The following is a 19,798-nucleotide window of genomic DNA, read 5'->3' on the forward strand; positions in this document are numbered from 1 at the left end:
AGATAATGGTTATTAAAGTGCAAAAAAAGATAAACAATTAAAAAATTAATATTTTAATGAAATATAGCGTAATTTTTTTTTTAAAGATAGTTCAACTTATGTTATTCGCTTCTGATGAAAACTTTTTATCGTCAGACTAAGACACCATTTGACGTCTACTCTCTTTATTATCAAATCAAGACACTAATAAATTTTTGGTGTAAGCAAAGATTGAACTCTAGATCTCTTTAACATCATCTATATAAGGTGTTTTGAAAAAAATGAGTATCTAAAATAATTTTTTTATTTTTTTAAATTGTTAATGTTCTAAAGTAGGTAGCTAGAGCTGATTATCAAAAAAAGCTAGCTAGAGCTAAAAACGACGCCGTGTAAAGAGTAGAGTTCTCTTCTAAACGATGTCGTACGGATAAGAAACTCACATGTCGCTTACATTGGAAGCGAAACTTAACCAGTTGACACCAAAAAATCGAGCTCCATTTACATCTCTACACAGATTTACACGATGAGAGAAAGAGAGAAAAAGATGAGTATTAGCAACACACAGCTTTCTTCAATTAAATTCTGACAGATCGTTCAAAAAAAAAAAAAAAAACCTGCTTCAAAGTCCAAACAAAAATGGTTCAACATCGCAGAGTAACAAGTCGATTGTGCTTCAACCACACCATTTAGATCTACCTCTCTTCTCCTTCTCAATTAGCTCTGGTAATTAAGCTCCAGATCTCACCTATATAGCGCTTCGCTTCTCTCCAAACCCAAGCACTAATCTCTCATCAATTTTGATCGGATCCAATCCGATCTGATCCTCGAAAGCCTAAAAATGGCAGGGGCAGTGTCGGCACTGTTTCTCTTAGATATCAAAGGCCGCGTTCTCATTTGGCGTGACTATCGCGGCGATGTCTCCGCCGTTCAGGCCGAGAAATTCTTCGCCAAGCTCATCGAGAAAGAGGTAATTTTGCTCATTCTCCTGTGATTTCAACTTAGCAAAAGTGTTAAACTTACACTTCTTAGTTAAATTGAAGGGCAACAGAACTGTTATGTGGAAACTAAGGTTTAGTGGTTGGCTAATTGAGTATTTTGGTATGGTATCAGGGTGATCCGGAGACGCAAGATCCGGTTGTGTATGATAATGGTGTAACCTACATGTTTATACAGCACAATAATGTGTTCCTGATGGCTGCGTCGAGGCAGAATTGCAATGCTGCCAGCCTTCTTTTCTTTCTACACCGCTTAGTTGATGTAAGCTTCGATTGGTAATTAGGCACTAATAATGCATTCGTGTTCGCTTGTAACGGATCCAGATTGTTCGTTATGGTTGATTTCTATTTGGCAGGTCTTTAAGCATTATTTTGAAGAGTTAGAAGAGGAATCGCTTCGAGACAACTTTGTTGTAGTGGTAGGAGAGAATTTGTTAAACTTTGATTGAATTTGATTGCGCCTTTGTGCTTAACTAGATGTGCCTTTTATGCTAATTACCTTGTGTTCTTGCCAGTACGAGTTGCTCGATGAGATTATGGACTTTGGTTACCCTCAGTATACAGAGGCGAAGATTCTTAGTGAATTCATCAAGACCGATGCTTATAGGATGGAGGTTACACAGAGGCCTCCCATGGCCGTAACAAACGCAGTTTCTTGGCGTAGCGAAGGGATACAATACAAGAAGAATGAGGTACTACTATTTTGTCACGAAAACCACATATTAAATAAATTTGCTTGATTACTTTTTTGTCTTGCGTATAAAAGTTTGACACATTAGTTTGCAAGGATAATGTAGTGAAATTTGTAGTGTTAACATCACTCTTGATATTATGGGTTGTCAAGTGATATATTCCTTTCTTCTTGTTTGTCAGGTTTTCTTGGATGTGGTGGAGAGTGTTAATATACTTGTCAACAGCAATGGACAAATAATTAGGTCTGACGTTGTTGGGGCATTGAAGATGAGAACTTATTTAAGGTGCGTTATCAATTAAAGTTATGAGATTTGAGTTTCAAGTAGACATTGTTGCTGCTGTTAGTTTCATTCAACTTCATTAATGTTTTAATGGTTTATCTCATAATTTCCTCACCAAATTTGTTCCTGAGGATTGACATGCGGAGTGAGTGAATGCAAATATTGCTATATTGGAGTGCCAGTTTAGGATGCCTTTGCAATAGACAACTCCATTTGTAATGAAAAATTTGTTCTCAAGGTTAATAGTGTAAGACCCAGTAAATTCTGTTGTTTCTTAAATTTGCATCAAAATGACATTTACACTCTCTTTGTTTATGGTGTCTCGTAGAGTAGAAAACACTAGTCAACAGAAAGCATAATTTGTGGTCGATGGAAAACAATCCCAATAGATTGGAAAACGTTGTCTGTGAACGTTTCCCACTTTTTAAAAGTGGTTTTGGGACATTATATACTCGACAAACTACCACAAATAAAATTTATACCATAAAAAACTTTCTCAATGATAGGATTCAAGTGATAGCCCAGTGCCAGCAGTTTGACATCCTTTATGGTGTCTCATGTCTAAGTTTTCACCTGCAAACCTTTCTTTTCCTACTTAATTATATGTGTAGATTTTGAATATGGGGTCTATTCTTCCATTTGCGGCTTCCAAATGACCTAAAAATGGTAAATATTTTTCTATTTGGGATCTATTTTTGTGAATGAAAATTTATGTTCTAATAATTATTTGGAATCACAAAAGATATTAATGATTTTCTGTACTAGCAAAATGATAATGTTTTGTTGGCTCATTTTTAGGTTTGCAACCAAACACAGGTAAATGAGTCAAATTTATAAAAAAAATGAGTCATTTTCTAGAAATGCGTCGTAACAAATGGGTAAAGATTGTTGTAAAATGCACCAAATTTTTGGGTTAACATGCAAACAAATGGTGCTGATTGGTATGGTAGAATTACTTCATGGAAATCTAGTCATGGATTCCACATGTTCATTTCCCTGTCCGAATTGTTAGCTTTTAGGACATGCTTTTCTTCTTCTTTTTTCTTTTTTTTTTCTTTTTTTTAACAAGTGTGGACTACCTTGTGATCAGATTGACTTATCAGAAAGTCTGACAAAAATGTTTGTACATTCTAGTGATCCACACGCTTGCTTAATGCTTCATCCCTTTTATGGTTCTGTGGGCTTTATTTCTAAAGCTTATGCTAATTGTGATGTTTTTATATATACATCTCCAGTCTCCACCCTATCCTATAATGTAGGCAATTTAATCCGAGCTTTAAACACTTGGACTAGCACTTGATAGTTTAGTGTAATATTGCTTGCAGAAATATATTTCTTATCTAGCTTTCTCTACATCTGAGCTTGTTACTCATCCTTATGTTCTGGTCAGTTTTAGCAGGATACTATAAATATTCATCAATTTGTCTGTTGCAGTGGCATGCCCGAGTGTAAGCTTGGCCTAAATGATAGAGTATTATTGGAGGCACAAGGTCGAGCAACCAAGGGAAAGGCTATTGATCTGGAAGACATCAAATTTCATCAGTATGTAGCTTAAGTCTTTGGTTAGTATTAAGTGCAAAATTGCTATCATTGCTGTAGGTTCTAAAGTAAATGCCAATTTTGGTCTAGGTGTGTGCGTTTGGCCCGGTTTGAAAATGATCGGACCATATCCTTCATACCGCCTGATGGAGCTTTCGATCTCATGACATATAGACTCAGCACTCAGGTTTACCTTTCACTTTACAAATGCTGTCGTTTCCTGTTTTTAGTTGCTTATTCCATGGCATTTGATCAGTTAAATTATAATAAATTCTGTTAGCAGGTAAAGCCTTTGATTTGGGTGGAAGCTCAAGTTGAAAGGCATTCTAAAAGTCGTATTGAGATTATGGTAAAGGCTCGGAGCCAGTTCAAGGAGCGCAGGTAAGGCTATTGCTTAACATGTCTCTATTTAACGCTATTGCTCTGGGTGTTTCATAGCCTGATGTTTTTCTTTAATACTAATGAAAATTTAATTGTGCAGCACTGCCACAAATGTTGAGATTGAGTTGCCTGTGCCATCAGATGCTACAAATCCAGATGTTCGTACATCAATGGGGTCTGCATCATATGCACCTGAAAAGGATGCAATGGTCTGGAAAATAAAATCTTTTCCAGGTGGCAAGGTATGAGTCCACTTTAAAATATCTTTTTCAGCCCAATTTGTGTCATTGATAGCCATGACATGAAGGGGTGATTATGTTTCCCATGATTATTAAAAAAGTTTTTTTTGTTAATACTCTTTTCAAATATAAATATTTTAGGAGTATATGTTGAGAGCAGAGTTTCGTCTTCCAAGTATAACAGCAGAAGAGGCAGCTCCTGAGAGAAAAGCTCCTATACGTGTAAAGTTTGAGATACCATATTTTACTGTTTCCGGGATTCAGGTATGTGTTTATATGGAACATTATTGCATGCTATATGTATTCTTTTAAGTAATGAAATTTTTTATTAGGAATAAAACAAGGGTCCTGTTAAAGGATGCCCTTAGGGCATTTGTTAATGGGCCATTTTAAGAAAATTTTAATATCACTTTTATGAAAAATATAAAAGGCTGTCAAAAAAGTCAAATTGTTTTTTTCTTTTCCCATAAAAAGTTTCTAAAAGTATTCCCTAAACCAATGCTCTTAGGGCATCTTTTAACTTTTCCCATAAAACAAACCTAGTAGACCGGTGGTGTACTAAGAGGGCAGTACAATCAATTCAAAATAGGATTTTGCTATTGTGTGCCATAAGGGCACACAATAATTAATCATTTTTGGAAATATTTTTTCGGGAATTGAAAAAATATTGACAGCTTTTTCAATTCCCGAGAAAATGTTTCCAAAAACATTAACCGGACCCTTCAAAATAAAATGATCAAACAAATGTAAGAGAGAAAAACAAGGCGGAGAGAGAAAAGCAACACTCCACCTATCAAAAAAAAGAAAAAGAAAAGCAGCACTCCAATCCAACAAAGTATGGAGGAAGAAGGCTTTAATGTCGAGGATATTCGGTTGACATCCCTCAAAACTTTTAGAATTTCGTTCTTGCCAAAGACACCAATAATGCAATGTGGCACAGCCTTCCAAAAAGCGATATTTCTATGTTTGTCGAAATACCTCTGCCAAGATGCAAACATATCAATGACTCTCATTGGCATAACCCAATGGAAGCCAAATAAACAAAAGAGTGAAAGCACCAGTCTCCAAAGCTATAGGACAATGAAGGAGTAGGTGATCCACAGTCTCCCCACATTAGTTGAGGATAGGGAATAGTAATAACCATGCACCTCAAACCCCCGACTCTTGGCAGGTTACCAGCAAAGTGTATCCATTTCCTCATCCCTAACAAACTTGGAATAGATAAGATCTATAAATGATACTAGTGACTCCAACTCCCAATCTTGGACCAGTCTAGAGAAGCGAGCATCCCAATGGCACACCCTAGTAGAGAGTTGTAAAACATCAGCAATTAAGTACCCTTTAACATTACTGAAGCTAAATAACTCTGGAAAAGTATTCTTGAGTGGACATACGTCATGCCAAAATTTCACTCTAGTGCCATTACCCACCTCAAACTAAAGGTTTTTGGAAAAAGATCTCCCATTCCTGTCTAATCGATCTCCAAAGACTCACACCATAGGGACCCAAAAGGGCCAAAACAGCTTTTGTGCATCATTCTCTCCATTCATTCCCGTATTTCATCTCTATAACCTTTCTCCATAGGGACTCCCTTTCAGTCCCACATCTCCAAAGCCATTTCCCTAACAAAGCTTGATTAAACCTTCTCATGTTCCTTACACCTAACCCTCCATAACGAACCGGTTCACAAACCGTAGCCCATTTAACCAATTTGCGAGTTATATTATATGGGACAGCTTGATGATGTTCTCTTGTTTATCTTCAGTTATTCATGCTTTCGGTAAATGGCATTCCCCCCTCCCTCCCCCCAGTTTCTCCTTTCTCAGATTGAGAAGCATACTCTTAACAATGCAATGGTTAAAATCAATTACACTACTGGTACTTTTCTTTTAGTGGGTACCACTTGATGGTCATCCAGTATTTGTTCAATCAACTATATAAATAATTTTTTGTTGGTAGAATAGCACATGCGACTTCATTAGCTTAACCTGTTTCTTTTGTAACTAAATTCACATCTAGTAAGTTTCAAATAATCTAGACTCATAGGACTGATGTGATAGTCAAGAAATTGACTGGTAAAGGAAGAGTAAGAAAGGAAAAGAAATAACAAGGGGAAAAGAAACTAGTTACACATCCATTTGGCTAAAGCTTTTTGCTTTTTGACTCAGTTTTCTATTGTTTAAAAATTAACAAAACTAGCTTTTGAAAAAAATAAGCTAACTTTTTTTTTGCACATTTTAGTATAAAAGTTACCAAACATTATGTATCTTTTGTCTTATATTTAGCAAGAAGCAAAAGGCAAAAGGCTTTTTGTTCTGTTGACAAACGGATATTTATTGATCAGACTGAAAAGAGATTTTTTATTATTATTATTTCTAAATTCCATTATCCACTATGACAAACTCAACCAGTGTTCTTTCTTCATTTCCTTTTTTTGAGTATTGTGTGAATCTGAAATTATTTATGTAGTAAGACTCAATATGCCATAGCAACCACCAAAGAGATGAACATTTTTTGGGTTTACTATATATTAAGACTGTTTTAAAATTAACATGAATCATGACAGATCGAAGCAAGATGAGATTAGTATAAATTACATTACATAAATCTGGTGATTTTGTAGGTTCGATACTTGAAGATTATTGAGAAAAGTGGATACCAAGCTCTTCCATGGGTGCGGTACATAACAATGGCTGGTGAATATGAACTAAGGCTTATATGATGGTTGCTTCACATGTTGTTTCTATCCACCATGTGTATTTCTCCGCGATTTAGTACTCAAATTGGATATATATCAAGGAGCCTTTTGAAAGTCCGTTGCCATGTATTGATGATTATTTTTTGAAAATAATCATTTTTGGTTCTCTGGCATTATTTTGGTTGGTTTGTGCATCAAGAATTATTTTAGCAGGATTTTTAGTTGATGGTTGTCCAGAAAGTACATTTTGTTATCCTTTTCTTCTGTTTGGAATAACATAGCATATCTTGTAATTTCAATATTTTCATGTGATCGTTGTATTCAAATTAGTATTCCTTGATTTCTCAACAAAAAAAAAAAATAGTATTCCTTGAGAAATTTCTTGATCTATGCTATCTGGCTTGTAAATCGTAGTCTCATTTTCCCAGATGGTCTTAATGCCCAATTTAAGTGTCACTAAAAAGCCTGCAGCCTGGCCCGGTCCAGTACTATTGAGGCCTGTGGGTTAGATTGTAGGCTAGGTTTTTTTTTTTTCCCGAAGGACCGGCTGACTAGTGCAGCCCAAGTGGTTGTGTTAAAGTGTATATATATGCAATTATGAAGTTAGAGAGGTCCCAGTGGATACCAAACAGTCCACTTAAAAATTACAATTGGTTGAAAAGTTTTTGTAATAAGTGATATTTATATATATTTTTTTTTGTTATATAAAGTTATATGATATTTGCAAAATGAATTTAGAATAATTGACACACGTATGTAATGATATGCAAACACGTCTCAAAGAATACTCAAGTTTTGTGTAATTTTTGTTTTAAGAATATACTAGGAGTCAAAGGATTGTAGTTTTCTTTAGATTGTGGCTAAGAGCATAACTCAGCATAAGCCATGTATTCTTATTTTCTATCTTTTAAAAAAAAAAAAAAATCTTGAAGATGGTGTAATCTTATTTCATTTGAATAAAGATTTTTTTTTTTCATTATTTTTTAGTTTTCATGATTTTATCCTCAAATAATCAAGTGGCAACCCCAAATTCTAAAAGCCTCAATCTTTTTTTTGAGAATCTAAAAGCCTCAATCTTGGGGTCCTATAAGGTTATACTCACAAAATGTTTTCGGTAAGCTTCGGGTTCGTGGGTAGCCATGGGCAATGTGGGTTGAGCCAAACGGGCTGTTGACCATTTAATGAGCCGAGCAGAGAGAAAAACCTTAGCTCAAGGCTTACCCCATGGATAATTCCCACTAGGACATTTAGTGGGCTGGATAGGTGGGTCGAGTTTAATGGGCTAAGCATGAGCTTTTAATTTGCCTTTATTGAGATTTTAATGGACCTGTATTGGGATTATGAAATTTTATATCCTCCCCGTCCTTCCTCTCAAAAAAAAAAAAATATATATATATATATATATATATATATATAATTATGTTAAATGTCACAAAACACAAATCGTCAAATTGAACTATTTAAAGGTTTAAATCAGTGCATTGTTAAGAGGCTTGTAGCTCAATTGATTGACATTATCTGATATTTTCAACAGAGACATCCAGGATTTAAATCTCTCATTTCTTATTGTAACTATTGAATTATAACATAAAAAATAATAATAAATAAGTATATTGATATTTTTATTATTCTTATTATGGTGAGAGTAGTTACGTCACTACAAAATAAATGTGTAGATCTCAACTAGGTTGATTACTACACACATATCTCTAATTATAAATTCAATGGACAACATGTAACACATAGAGTCAGAGGTTCTTATTATTTATGAAACTCTCTTTCAAGCATTTTACAAATTTCATCCCAAACTCCCACGACTCCAAAGATATAAATTAATGCCCATTGCTAATCCCCTTGGTTGCGACCAACAATCGCTCTATAAATTGGTTAAACTCGTCTTCCTTGCTTAACATACTAATCCTAGCAAATATTGGATCGACACCGAAAGCCTTGCCCCCTCTTCCAACAATCTTTAATCCACTTAAAAATTCGTTACAATCCTCAATGCCTTCTTTGCACTTCAACCATGCATATGCTGTTAGGGAAACAATAAAATAATTATGTTAGAATATGTTTTTTCCAATATATTTTTTTTAAAACGAGAGAAATTAAGAAATGGGATATTCCATGCTATAGTTTTGTATCTATTGAACATGTACCCGGCAATGTTTTAGTGAACTCGCCAGTGAAGAGGCAATGCTCTCTTGGATACTTGAACAAAGTGAAACACTCGCTATGTTTAAGAGCTTCTCTTAATTTCTGCCATCTTTTAGCCATGAGATTTCGAGAAAATTCAAAAAAGTTCTCTGATTCTACAACCCCAACATTTTCGCAACCATCACAAAGCACTCCTATGACTTTTGCTGCTCTAACTTGTGATTCTTTTGATACACCAATTGAGCTAATTGCTATGTATTCAGTCATCTTTTCAGCAATGTCTTTATCCTTAACAAGAGCCCAGCTTCAATACAAAACAAAAGCAAATCTTTAGTTTATAGATTTACAAAACAAAGGCAAAGCTCATGATTACCTCTCGTCTCATTGTTTTATATATGTAGACAATGGGGAAGAAGGGAGGTGGGATTCGAACCACAAGGTACCACAAAGAATATCATTATGATTGAGCTATAACTTTAACCTAATAACTATCATTATGATAGTTATTAATAGTTTTTTTTTTTTTTATCAAGATTATATTTGTATAAGGAACTATTTATTTTTCCATTTGAAAAAAAAAAAAAAAAAGATGAAAGAGCTTACAAATGATGTAAATAGAAGATTTTACAAGTAATTGTTAAGATTTTTTGTAGTTTAGTGGTATTAACTGGTCCATGGGCGGAGCCATAAGGTTGGAGAGGGGGCAAGTGCTCCCCTGACCCTACCCAAAAAACCTAGACACTATTATTTTGTAGTTTCACGATAAGTTAACTATATTGTCTGTTTCATACTAGTTGAAAATTTACATAATGATAATGGAGTAATACAATATTAAACACAGTGAAGTAACTAGTGCAATACAATGATGTATTCCGGTTTTCCAACTAGATACCGGTACTTTCTTCTTCTTTTTTCAATAAAGAGTAATTATATCTTAGGTATTTTCGAAGCATAGAGAATAATGTTCTCTCCTCTCACACATGGTGAGGTCCACTCATTAAATTTATGGTGGAGTCTATCATAAATATGAGAGGAGGGAGCATCATTTCTCCGTCCTTCAAGAGTATTTAAGAATTTTCCTTCAGTTAAAGGGAAATATTGTACCCAGGCACCAGTACTTCATAGAGTAATACAATATAATAATATTAATTGATTTGTTTTCTTTTCTTGGGTGATTTTTTTTTTGTTTTTTTGTTTTTTGTTTTCGTTTTTTGGATATAACTAGCAAAATGTTCTCCTTCATATGTCTTTGTATATTCAAATATATAAAAGGAAAACAATGGTAGGGGAAAGGTTAACAAAATAGAAGAATAATTAATTAATTACATATAAGCTCCAAAATTTGATATTGTTTTAAAGTTTTTTTAGACAATGATATTATTTTTAAGTTAAACATTGAAGATTTTGGTACATATATAAATGTTTATAGAGTTTGTTTGATTATTTTCATTGGCCTATTTTTTTTATAAAAAATTAATTAATTATAAAAGTACAAATGAATCTTGAAAATTGATGTTTAAAAAAAAAACCTATACATTAGTTAGAGTTAAAAATAAGTTGTCAGGGTAAGCTAAATCTATAAATAGACCTACACTATAGCTTTACCGGAATAATGAAAATTTAGATAAGTTATACTTGATGTCAATGTAAGAAGTAAAAACCTTTTCATTTATAAGTAGAACTATGACTTTGAAATAAATAAATAAAAACTTCAAAGGATAACTAAAATATATGAACACATTATTTTATTAAGAAATTTCTTAAATTCAAATATCACATAATATTCATATAAATGACTTAAACTTTGTATGTATATGTCTATTGTAAGTGGTAAATTTTACCTCCTTTTAAGTCAAATCTTGGCTCCGCCACTGAACTAGTATATTTTATAAGTGTAATTGAGGTTTCAATGCTCCTCCCCCACATCTCTTATAATTTTTTAGAAATCTACTTTCATTGGTCAATTATATTTTCCTACCCACTACTCTACACAACCATGGAATAAGATACTAACCCGATGCGGGAACCAGCATGTCCTGTGCATTTGGACAGTGTAAAGAGCATAATATCATGATCAGCTGCAGAGGTAATGGCTGTGTATTGTGGCCAGTAGTAAGCAAAGTCATAGATAACCTTTCCTTTACCACCGTTCACCACCGCTTCTCTATGAGTACCATCTGGGTTGTTTGGTGAATTTACCACCTCTATGTAGGGTCGTCCATCCTCGTTGAAGGTATATGCATCACCTGCCCACTTGTATAGCCCCGAGCGTAAGATTTCTATCATTTCAGGATATAACTGCAAGCAATAAGCATTATTATTTAGCAACAAAAATAGTGGATTCTAGTAGTTTCTAATTAATTCAACTGGTAAAGATTATTGTTGTCAAAATAGAGATATGAAATTCAAACTTTGTCTACACTTAAAACTAATTGATATTTTAACTTGATGATAAGTGCACACCCTAACTTGAAATTTAATAGTATTTAACAACAAATTGATTGAATCTTTTAAAAAAATTGCACCTAAAATATTTAAAATACATGGATGTAGAATTTGTGGATAAATTATGTGACTATGCTAGGTACCATGGTAATTTCTAGTTTATCCTAGTAAAAGTACCGAAATATGCAACAAATCTAGTTTAAATTCCTTCTCAAATAAAAAGAAAAAAAGAAGATCTAGTTCAAATTTAAACATGATTAGAATCAAATCAATAAGAAAGAGATCTAGTTTAAATTCCTTCTCACCAAAAAAAAGAAGAAGATCTAGTTCAAATTAAACATGGTTAGAATCAAATCAATAAGAAAGAGATCTAGTTCAAATTCTTTCTCAAAAAAAAAGTTATCTAGTTCAAATAAAACATGCTTAGAATCAAATTAATAAGATCCGATTCTTAAGGTGAAATTGATTGAATCCTCGAAATTTTTTTTTTGAAAGAAATAGATTGCAACGTAAAATATTTAAAGTAAATGCATGGAAGTTGAATTTGAGGATAAATTATGTGACTATGCTAGTATATCTCTATATGCTATCGTAATTTCTAGTTTTTTTTTTTTTTAGCAAATCGTAATTTCTAGTTTATACTAGTAAAAGCACCGAAATATTCAACAAAGATATCTAGTTCAAATTAAACACATGCTTAGATTCAAATAAATAAGATCCAATTCTTAAGGTGAAGAATATGAGCCGTATCTGTTTTCCAAACCTTTTATATATTTTGAAAGACTTATCTAAGTTATCTTATTAGTTTATCCTAATTGCCGTCTAATGCGGCTTGGTCATGTCGAAATTTAAGTTTAGCTACCTCCGATCGATAAGAGGCGGTCTAATTTATTCAGTAAGTGACCAGCCTGGTCACTAAATCACACATGACACGACACATGCACATGTCCCCATGTTTTGTAATAGTTCTAAACACAAGTACGTGTATATGTTCGCAGCATGTTCCCAACCTTTTGTTTGTTCAAGAAACATGTTGGTTCTTACACAAAAACGATGTATCTATGCTTAAGGGTTGAGTTGGAATTTTAATTATTGTCAACCTTGAGTGAAGTCAAGTTCGGGTTAAGAGTTTTCTCGACCCATTTATATCCTAATCCGGTCCATCATGTATAAAAGTTTATTTTACTACCCTTGTTTTAATTTTTTTTTTTTATTGATTTTGGTTTTTGAGAAATAATTTGATGAATTTGGAATACAATTTAAAAATATTATATGAATTGTAATAATTTACTATTAAATAAAATGTTTAAATAATTGATAAAAGTTCAATATTTTAAAAGTTGGTTTCTACGCATATAATAAGTTGATTTAGGTTAAAGAAATTCTTCAACCAGACTTAACCCGACCCAGACATCCAAAAGTAAAATACAAAGGAGAAATTAGAATTAGTTAGGCCCACCGAATAGTAAGGGGCAGAAGAAACAACACTGACTGGTTCAGGAGCAGGAGGAGTAGTGAGAGCATAAAGCAAAGCTTGGAAGAGCTGCGTTGAGCCTGTCCCCAACACAATATGCCTATCATCTGTTACCGCATTTCCGACCACACCATGCAATCTCTTTATGGCATCACCCAGTTCCGGCTCCAAAAACCAGCACACATTGTTTTTATCACTATAATAGCTCATCAAATCACTGGCCCGGATCAACACGTCACACTTGTTACCCATCTTTTGCCAAAATGGCTCAAACACCGTCGGATCGCCACTGTCATAGAAATTTTAAAAAAAAAAAAAAAAAAAAACATCATGGTACTTATCAGATATCACTCAATATACCCACCAAAAAATTTGTGTCAAATGAGTTTTACTCAATGTCATCGGTACACTAGTACTTGAAAAAAAGAGAAAAAAAAGAGAGGTGTGGGACTATGAATCCAGATTCTTAGGTACATTGGATAATACCATTAAAGTACAAAGCTCTTGTATTGAAAATGGTGATAGGACTTACGTGTTAAGAGCAAGAACAAAGTCTGAAGAGAGAGTAGTAGTAGTTCTTGTGCCATTAGCGGAGGGCAAGGAGGTTTTGTTAAGAGGAGCGCCAACCATTTTCTTGTTTGTAAGAGTTAATGTGTATATACTCTAGGTTTATCTGAGTGTGCTAGAGGTAATGTGTGTGCTCCGAGTGTGTAGGGGAAGTTGGATTTATATAGATGAGGAGGAGGATGTGATACTCATAGTGCAATTCTTATACCGGGTCTGTATGGTATTGTTATTTAAACATCAGTTTTCTTCGGATCTATACTACTATTTAAGAGGTTTTCTCTATTTGGATTTCTTTTTTTTTTAGTTCGAAAATACCCCTATACCCTTTTGTTTAAATAGAGACAAAACTAATGACAATTCGGTAAAAATGCAACTCTAACTTTTACTAAAACATTACTTAAAAAATATGACCACCCTCTCGTTAATTTTCCAATTGCTTTATTTACTTATAAATTAGATTCTTAAAATAAAAATTATATATATAAAATAAAAACACAGTTTTTTTTTTGGCTAAAAAAAACTTCATCTCACAGGCGAAGTGCATGTGATGAGGCTAGTTTTCATAATACTTTTTCACCCACATGTATTTTCACAATACTTAAACAATGTTACTAGAAATGTACTTCGATTATGCGATGCCCAAGAAACAACCTACAATTTTACTTATTTATTTATTTTGGTCTGAGAAAAAACCTATTATTAATTCTTAGGGGAAAAAGAAACCAAAAAACCATATTTAGGGATGCGAATATCGGCTATATCTTCGTTGAAGAAATCTAGGGGATAAAGTTTTTGTTATAATTCTGCTTATAGGAAAATGGAAAAAAAAAAAAAAAAAAAAAAAAAAAAAAAAAAACAGAGAAGATTGGTCACTTCAAGGGGACCAGGCCTCCATAGAGAGAGAGAGAGAGAGAGATAAAAATTGGAATAGAGAGAATGCTTGAGAGTATTATTGCTTAACTTCCCATACAAAATGAATCTTCCCTTTATATCTGTGTAACTGATTGCCCTTGCTTCCCTAACAGAATGTTAGTTATTTCCCTCTTTAACTAACTCCTAATCCACCCTAACCAACTAATCATCTCAATACACAGTTGATATACAACCTCATACAACACACATGTGTGCCAACTGCTACAAACACTATTTGCTATACAATACAATTCAATACAAGTGTATGCAAGGCTCCTAACATTACCCCTCCCATTCAAAGCACCTTGCCCACAAGGTGAGGAAAGGCAAGCTGCAACTGATGCAGGGTCTCCCAAGTAGCATCAGCAAGTGAAGAGCCCAACCATTGAACCAAAACCTCAGTAATGACCTGAGATCTCAAAGATTTTTTCCTAGTCTTCAACACAAAAATAGGCTCTGAGAGTACCTGTCCTGACTCATCAACAGGTGGTAAGGTAGGAATAGGTGTAACATGCTGACCTAGCTTCATCTTTAAGCAAGAGACATGAAACACAAGGTGAATTTTTTATTCAGGAGGAAGATCCAGCTTATATGAAACAAGACCAATCTTCTGTAAGACTTGGAATGGACCAAAATACCTTGGTGAAAGCTTTCCACCTACCCTTGGAAGCCAAAATTTGCTATCTATAGGTCTGCAACCTCAGAAAAACCCAATCCCCAACTTCAAATGATCTGTCCTGCCTATGTTTATCTGCCTGAAACTTCATTCTAGCTTGTGCAACAACCAAATGAACCTCCAGAATGTCCAAAATAGCTTGTCTCTGACATAATAGTGAATCCAAGGCATCCACCCTAGTTGTACCTGGAATATAAGCTTGCAGCTTTGGGGCAGAAAAACCATACAAGGCCTCAAAGGGAGACAACTTTAAACAAGTGTGAAAAGAATTATTGAACCAAAATTCAGCCAAAGGAAGCCAGGTTGCCCACTGATATGGTCTATCACTGGTGAAAGCCCTCAAATACTGTTCTAAGCTCTTGTTAGCAATCTTAGACTGCCTATCTAACTGAGGATGATATGCTGAGGACATAGAAAAGTCAGTTCCCTGGAGCCTAAACAATTCATACCATAATAAAGAGGTGAAGGTAGCATCCTTGTCACTAACTATAGATGTAGGCATACCAAGGAGCTTGAAAACATGTTGCATATAAAGAGAAGTGATCTAGGCTGCATTATAGGGATGGAAAACTGGAACAAAGTGGACATATTTAGTTAATCTGTCCACAACTACCAAAATCACCTCATACCACATGGACTTAGGGAGACCTTCTACAAAATCCTAGCTTACATCTATCCAAGGAGTGGTGGGAATTGACAGTGGCTGAAGCAGTCCAGCTGGGGAAGTAGTATCAAATTTAATCCTCTGACACACACTACAATCCCTCACAAATTTCTTGAGATCAAAATTCATTTCAGGCTAATAAAACTCCTTCTTAGCTCTTTGGTAAGACTTTAAGAATCCTGAGTGACCAACCAAGGGATTGCTGTGGACATGGTGCAAGAACTGAGATTTGAGAGAATAATGTGGACTGATATAAAACGTACCCTTGTAAAACAATAACCCATTCTGGAAGTCGAATCCCTTAGGTGGATTTCCAGCTTGGATAGAAGCAATAATGTTCTGAATAGGGGCATCTTGTGAATAACTATCTCTCAATAAGGACAGCCAGGTAGGGTTAGGGACTGAAAGCAAGAACAAGCAATTAGTCTTGGAATTAGAAACAGAATCTGACCACTCAGAATTGAAATCAGGATTCCTTGATAGAGCATCAGCCACTCTATTGTCACTACCCCTTTTATATTCCACCACAAAGGCATATCCAACAGTTTAGCTAGCCATTTCTGCTGAGGTGGAGTAGCAATCCTTTGTTCCAACAAAAACTTTAAACTCTGGTGATTAGTCCTAACCACAAAAGGTCTACCAAGCAAATAGGATCTCCACTTCTTGACTGCAGTAGCCAAAGCTAGTAACTCAGTCTCATAAGTGGACAAATGAAGATTCTTCCCTTTCAAAGCATGACTATGAAATGCAACTGGTCTCTGATCTTGCATTAACACAGCCCCTAAACCACAACTAGATGCATCACACTCTACAACAAATGGTCTAAAAAAGTCTAGAAGGGCTAGCACAGAAGGCTGAGTCACAGCCTCTTTTAGGTTGGTGAATGCTGCCAAAGTCTTGTCATTACAATAAAATGCATCTTTTCGAAGAAGGTCAATTAAAGGTTGAGCAATTGAGCCATAACCCTTAATGAACTTCCTATAATAACCTGTCAAACCTAGAAAACCCCTTAAAGCCTTCACAGTTTATGGTATTGGCCACTAAAGCATAGCAGAAATTTTCTTAGGATCAGCCTTAACAACCTCTCTAGAGATTATATGGCCCAAATATTCAACTTCAGAGCACCCAAAAACACATTTAGACTGCTTAGCATAAAGCTGATGAGAAAGTAAGACCCCTAAAACAATCCTTAAATGAGAAACATGATCATCCATGCAATGACTGAAAACAAGGATGTCATCAAAGAATACTAGGATAAATTTTCTCAAGTAACGTTTGAAAATAGAATCCACCAATGCTTGAAAAGTGGATGGGGCATTAGTCAGCCCAAAGGGCATGACTAGGAACTCATAGTGTCCTTCATGAGTTCTGAAGGCAGTCTTAGGCACATCTTCACTCTTCATTCTAATTTGATGATAACCTGACCTTAAATCAAGTTTAGAGAAAATGGAGGCACATGCTAGTTCATCCAACAATTCATCTACTACTGGAATTGGAAACTTGTCCTTAATGGTTGCCTTATTTAAAGCCCTATAGTCAATGCACATCCTCTAATTACCATTAGCCTTCCTTATAAGCAATACAGGTGAAGAAAATGGACTTTGACTAGGTTGAATATAACCCACTTCCAGCAATTCATTCACAATTTTCTCAATTTCAGAGTTTTGAAAGTAAGGATACCTATAAGGTCTTTCATAAACAGGTTAGGAGCCTTCCGTGAAGGTAATACATGCTCATGACCCCTGACAGGTGGTAACCCAGTAGGGACAACAAAAACCTTTGAAAATTCCACCAACAAGCCAGCAAGCACATCAAGCAATTGAGACTAAGTAGGGGTGGTAGCACCTGCAAGAGATGCTAAGATATGCAGCACTAGTCCTTTCCTTTCTGAAGCACTAATAAACCTATCAACTTCTAAAATGGTTGATGGGGCAGATTGTAATCCTTGTAGAAATACCCTTTTACCCAAGTGCATAAACTTCATGGTCAAAAATTGGAAGTCCCAGCTAATCTCCCCCTAAAGTACTCAACCACTGAGTACCAAGAACCACCTCACAACCTCCCAAATGTAAGACATTAAAGTCTATGACAAACTGATACCCTTGTATAATGATAATGACTCCTTAACAACTACCTAGAGTTTTGATGATTGTGTCATTAGCTACTTTAACCTCTAATACTCGAGAGGTATCAAGTTGAAACTGCAATCTTGGTAGCACAGAAGCATCTAAGAAATTATGGGTGCTCCTAGAATCAATAAGAGACACCACTTCTTGTTTCTTAACTCTTCCCCTTACCCTCATGGTATTAGAAGTAGGGCACCCTACTAATGCATATAAGGTGATTTCAGCAGAGTCAATTCCACACTTGTCAACCCCACTCCTCTGAATTGGACCTTAAGGCTCTAACAGCACCTCATCATCAGTAATCTCAACCAATTGCACTCCTGAAGCTCTAGGTTCCACTTCCATGGATATTTCCTCCAACAAAAACAGTTTAGCTCCCTTGCATTTGTGCCCCATCTGCCACTTATCATCACAATTGTAACACAGCCCCCGTTTCCTCCTTTCCTCCATTTGTGCACCAGTCAACCTCTGCAATGGGACCTTAGTTCTTGGCTTTACTCTAGCATCCAATATAGGGGTACCCAAATTGAAGCATTCCCATAATCAACTACACCCCTAAATCCTTTCCTACTATTGTTTACATATTCTTCTTGAATCTTTGCTAACCCAAAAGCTTCATTAAGGGTTTTAGGAACTGACATTCTAATTGGTAATCTTATCTCATCCTTTAACCCACTTAAAAAGCAACTTAATTTGTGAGACTCGGATAATCCCATGATTCAATTAGACAAATTTTTGAAATTACCTTTGTAAGCCACCACAAAAGTCACCTGCTTGAGCCTTGTCAATGCTTCCATAGGGTCAGCATAAGCAGTGGTCCCAAATCGAGTCTGCAAAGCTTGAACAAACATTTCCCAGCATGCAAACCCTCTTGCTTGTTCAGCCTCTTGAAACCAAATCAAAGCTTCACCATCAAGATGATATGAAGCCATTAACACCTTGTGATGCTCAGGAGTGTTGTGATATGAAAAAAATTGATTGGCTTTGTATATCCAGCAAGTAGGATCCTCTCCTTGAAATCGTGGAAACTCAAGCCTCAGATTCTTGATTGGTCCAAGAGGTAATGGTTCATGGCCTTCATTGGTAACAGTTGTATTAACCAAATACCCTCTAGACTGAGATGATTATTGACGTTGCTCCTCAGTATCTGCCCACTTCTGCATAAATGTGGTGAGGATTTGTAATTGCTTCTTGACTTCTTATAGAGTTTGTTCATGGTTATCAGTAATCTTGGATAAAGCAACAATTTTCTCAAAATTCTGGGAGTTTGATCTTGTCTTAGTCATGATGCCCAATCCTAGATCAACTGCTCTAATACCAAATGTTATGATTCTGCTTATAGGAAAATGAAAAAACAAAACAAAAAAAAAACAAAGAAGATTGGTCACTTCAAGGGGACCAAGCCTCCATATAGAGAGAGGGAGAGAGAGAAATAGAGAAATTGGAATGGAGAGAATGCTTGAGAGTATAATTGCTTAACTTCCCATACAAAATAAATCTTCCATTTATATCTCTATAACTGACTGCCTTTGCTTCCTAAAAAAATGTTAGTTATTTCCCTCTTTAACTAACTCCTTTACTAACTCCTAATCCACCCTAACCAACTAATCATCTCAATACACAGCTGTTATACAACCCCATACAACACACGTGTGCCAACTGCTACAAATACTATCTGCTATACCATACAATTCAATACAACACAAGTGTATGCAAGGTTCCTAACATTTATTTTATTTTATTTTATTATCCCCTCGTAATACACCTCATCCACATTTTGCGTTGGCCTTAAATTCAACTGAGATCATAAATATATAGTAAATTGTGATGGATGAAGTATAAAGTAGGATAATTGTCTTTCTAAAAAAAAAAGTAGGATAAATGATAGAAAGCTAGAGATAGATACCAAAATATTACTATTCTAAAGTAAAACCATGGCTGCTTTGAAGTCCAGTAAGGACAAAGTTTAGCT

The 19,798-nt window shown here is 35.1% G+C and overlaps 3 protein-coding genes across 4 annotated transcripts; 1 reads left to right on the forward strand and 2 right to left on the reverse strand.

The window, feature by feature from the left end:
- The first annotated feature begins 419 nt into the window (after positions 1 to 419).
- On the forward strand, positions 420 to 7,195 carry LOC142627267 (AP-1 complex subunit mu-2). Of its 2 annotated transcripts, none has more exons than XM_075801090.1 (11): positions 420 to 946; positions 1,090 to 1,236; positions 1,331 to 1,393; positions 1,490 to 1,666; positions 1,848 to 1,951; positions 3,383 to 3,490; positions 3,578 to 3,674; positions 3,771 to 3,868; positions 3,969 to 4,110; positions 4,249 to 4,371; positions 6,731 to 7,195. In XM_075801090.1, exons 1-11 carry the CDS (start codon positions 818 to 820, stop codon positions 6,827 to 6,829), a joined length of 1,287 nt encoding a protein of 428 aa, XP_075657205.1. In that variant the 5' UTR covers positions 420 to 817; the 3' UTR covers positions 6,830 to 7,195. The 2 variants fall into 2 exon arrangements, with proteins under 2 accessions (XP_075657205.1, XP_075657204.1); XM_075801089.1 differs by having other exon boundaries at positions 441 to 946; positions 3,768 to 3,868.
- Positions 7,196 to 8,478: 1,283 nt separating this feature from the next.
- On the reverse strand, positions 8,479 to 13,578 carry LOC142626786 (L-tryptophan--pyruvate aminotransferase 1-like). The gene is made up of 5 exons (XM_075800491.1): positions 13,414 to 13,578; positions 12,867 to 13,170; positions 10,977 to 11,260; positions 8,965 to 9,266; positions 8,479 to 8,840 (listed from the first exon to the last, which is right to left on the reverse strand). The coding sequence occupies exons 1-5, from the start codon at positions 13,509 to 13,511 to the stop codon at positions 8,638 to 8,640; spliced, it is 1,191 nt and encodes a 396-aa protein (XP_075656606.1). The 5' UTR covers positions 13,512 to 13,578; the 3' UTR covers positions 8,479 to 8,637.
- Positions 13,579 to 14,655: 1,077 nt separating this feature from the next.
- Positions 14,656 to 18,758, reverse strand: LOC142629051 (uncharacterized). The gene is made up of 8 exons (XM_075803046.1): positions 18,597 to 18,758; positions 18,433 to 18,491; positions 18,115 to 18,325; positions 17,381 to 17,477; positions 16,152 to 16,688; positions 15,964 to 16,101; positions 15,071 to 15,522; positions 14,656 to 14,889 (listed from the first exon to the last, which is right to left on the reverse strand). The coding sequence occupies exons 1-8, from the start codon at positions 18,756 to 18,758 to the stop codon at positions 14,656 to 14,658; spliced, it is 1,890 nt and encodes a 629-aa protein (XP_075659161.1).
- Between the last annotated feature and the right edge of the window lie 1,040 nt (positions 18,759 to 19,798).

Source organism: Castanea sativa, chromosome 3, assembly GCF_040712315.1.
Source record: "Castanea sativa cultivar Marrone di Chiusa Pesio chromosome 3, ASM4071231v1".
NCBI lineage: Eukaryota > Viridiplantae > Streptophyta > Magnoliopsida > Fagales > Fagaceae > Castanea > Castanea sativa.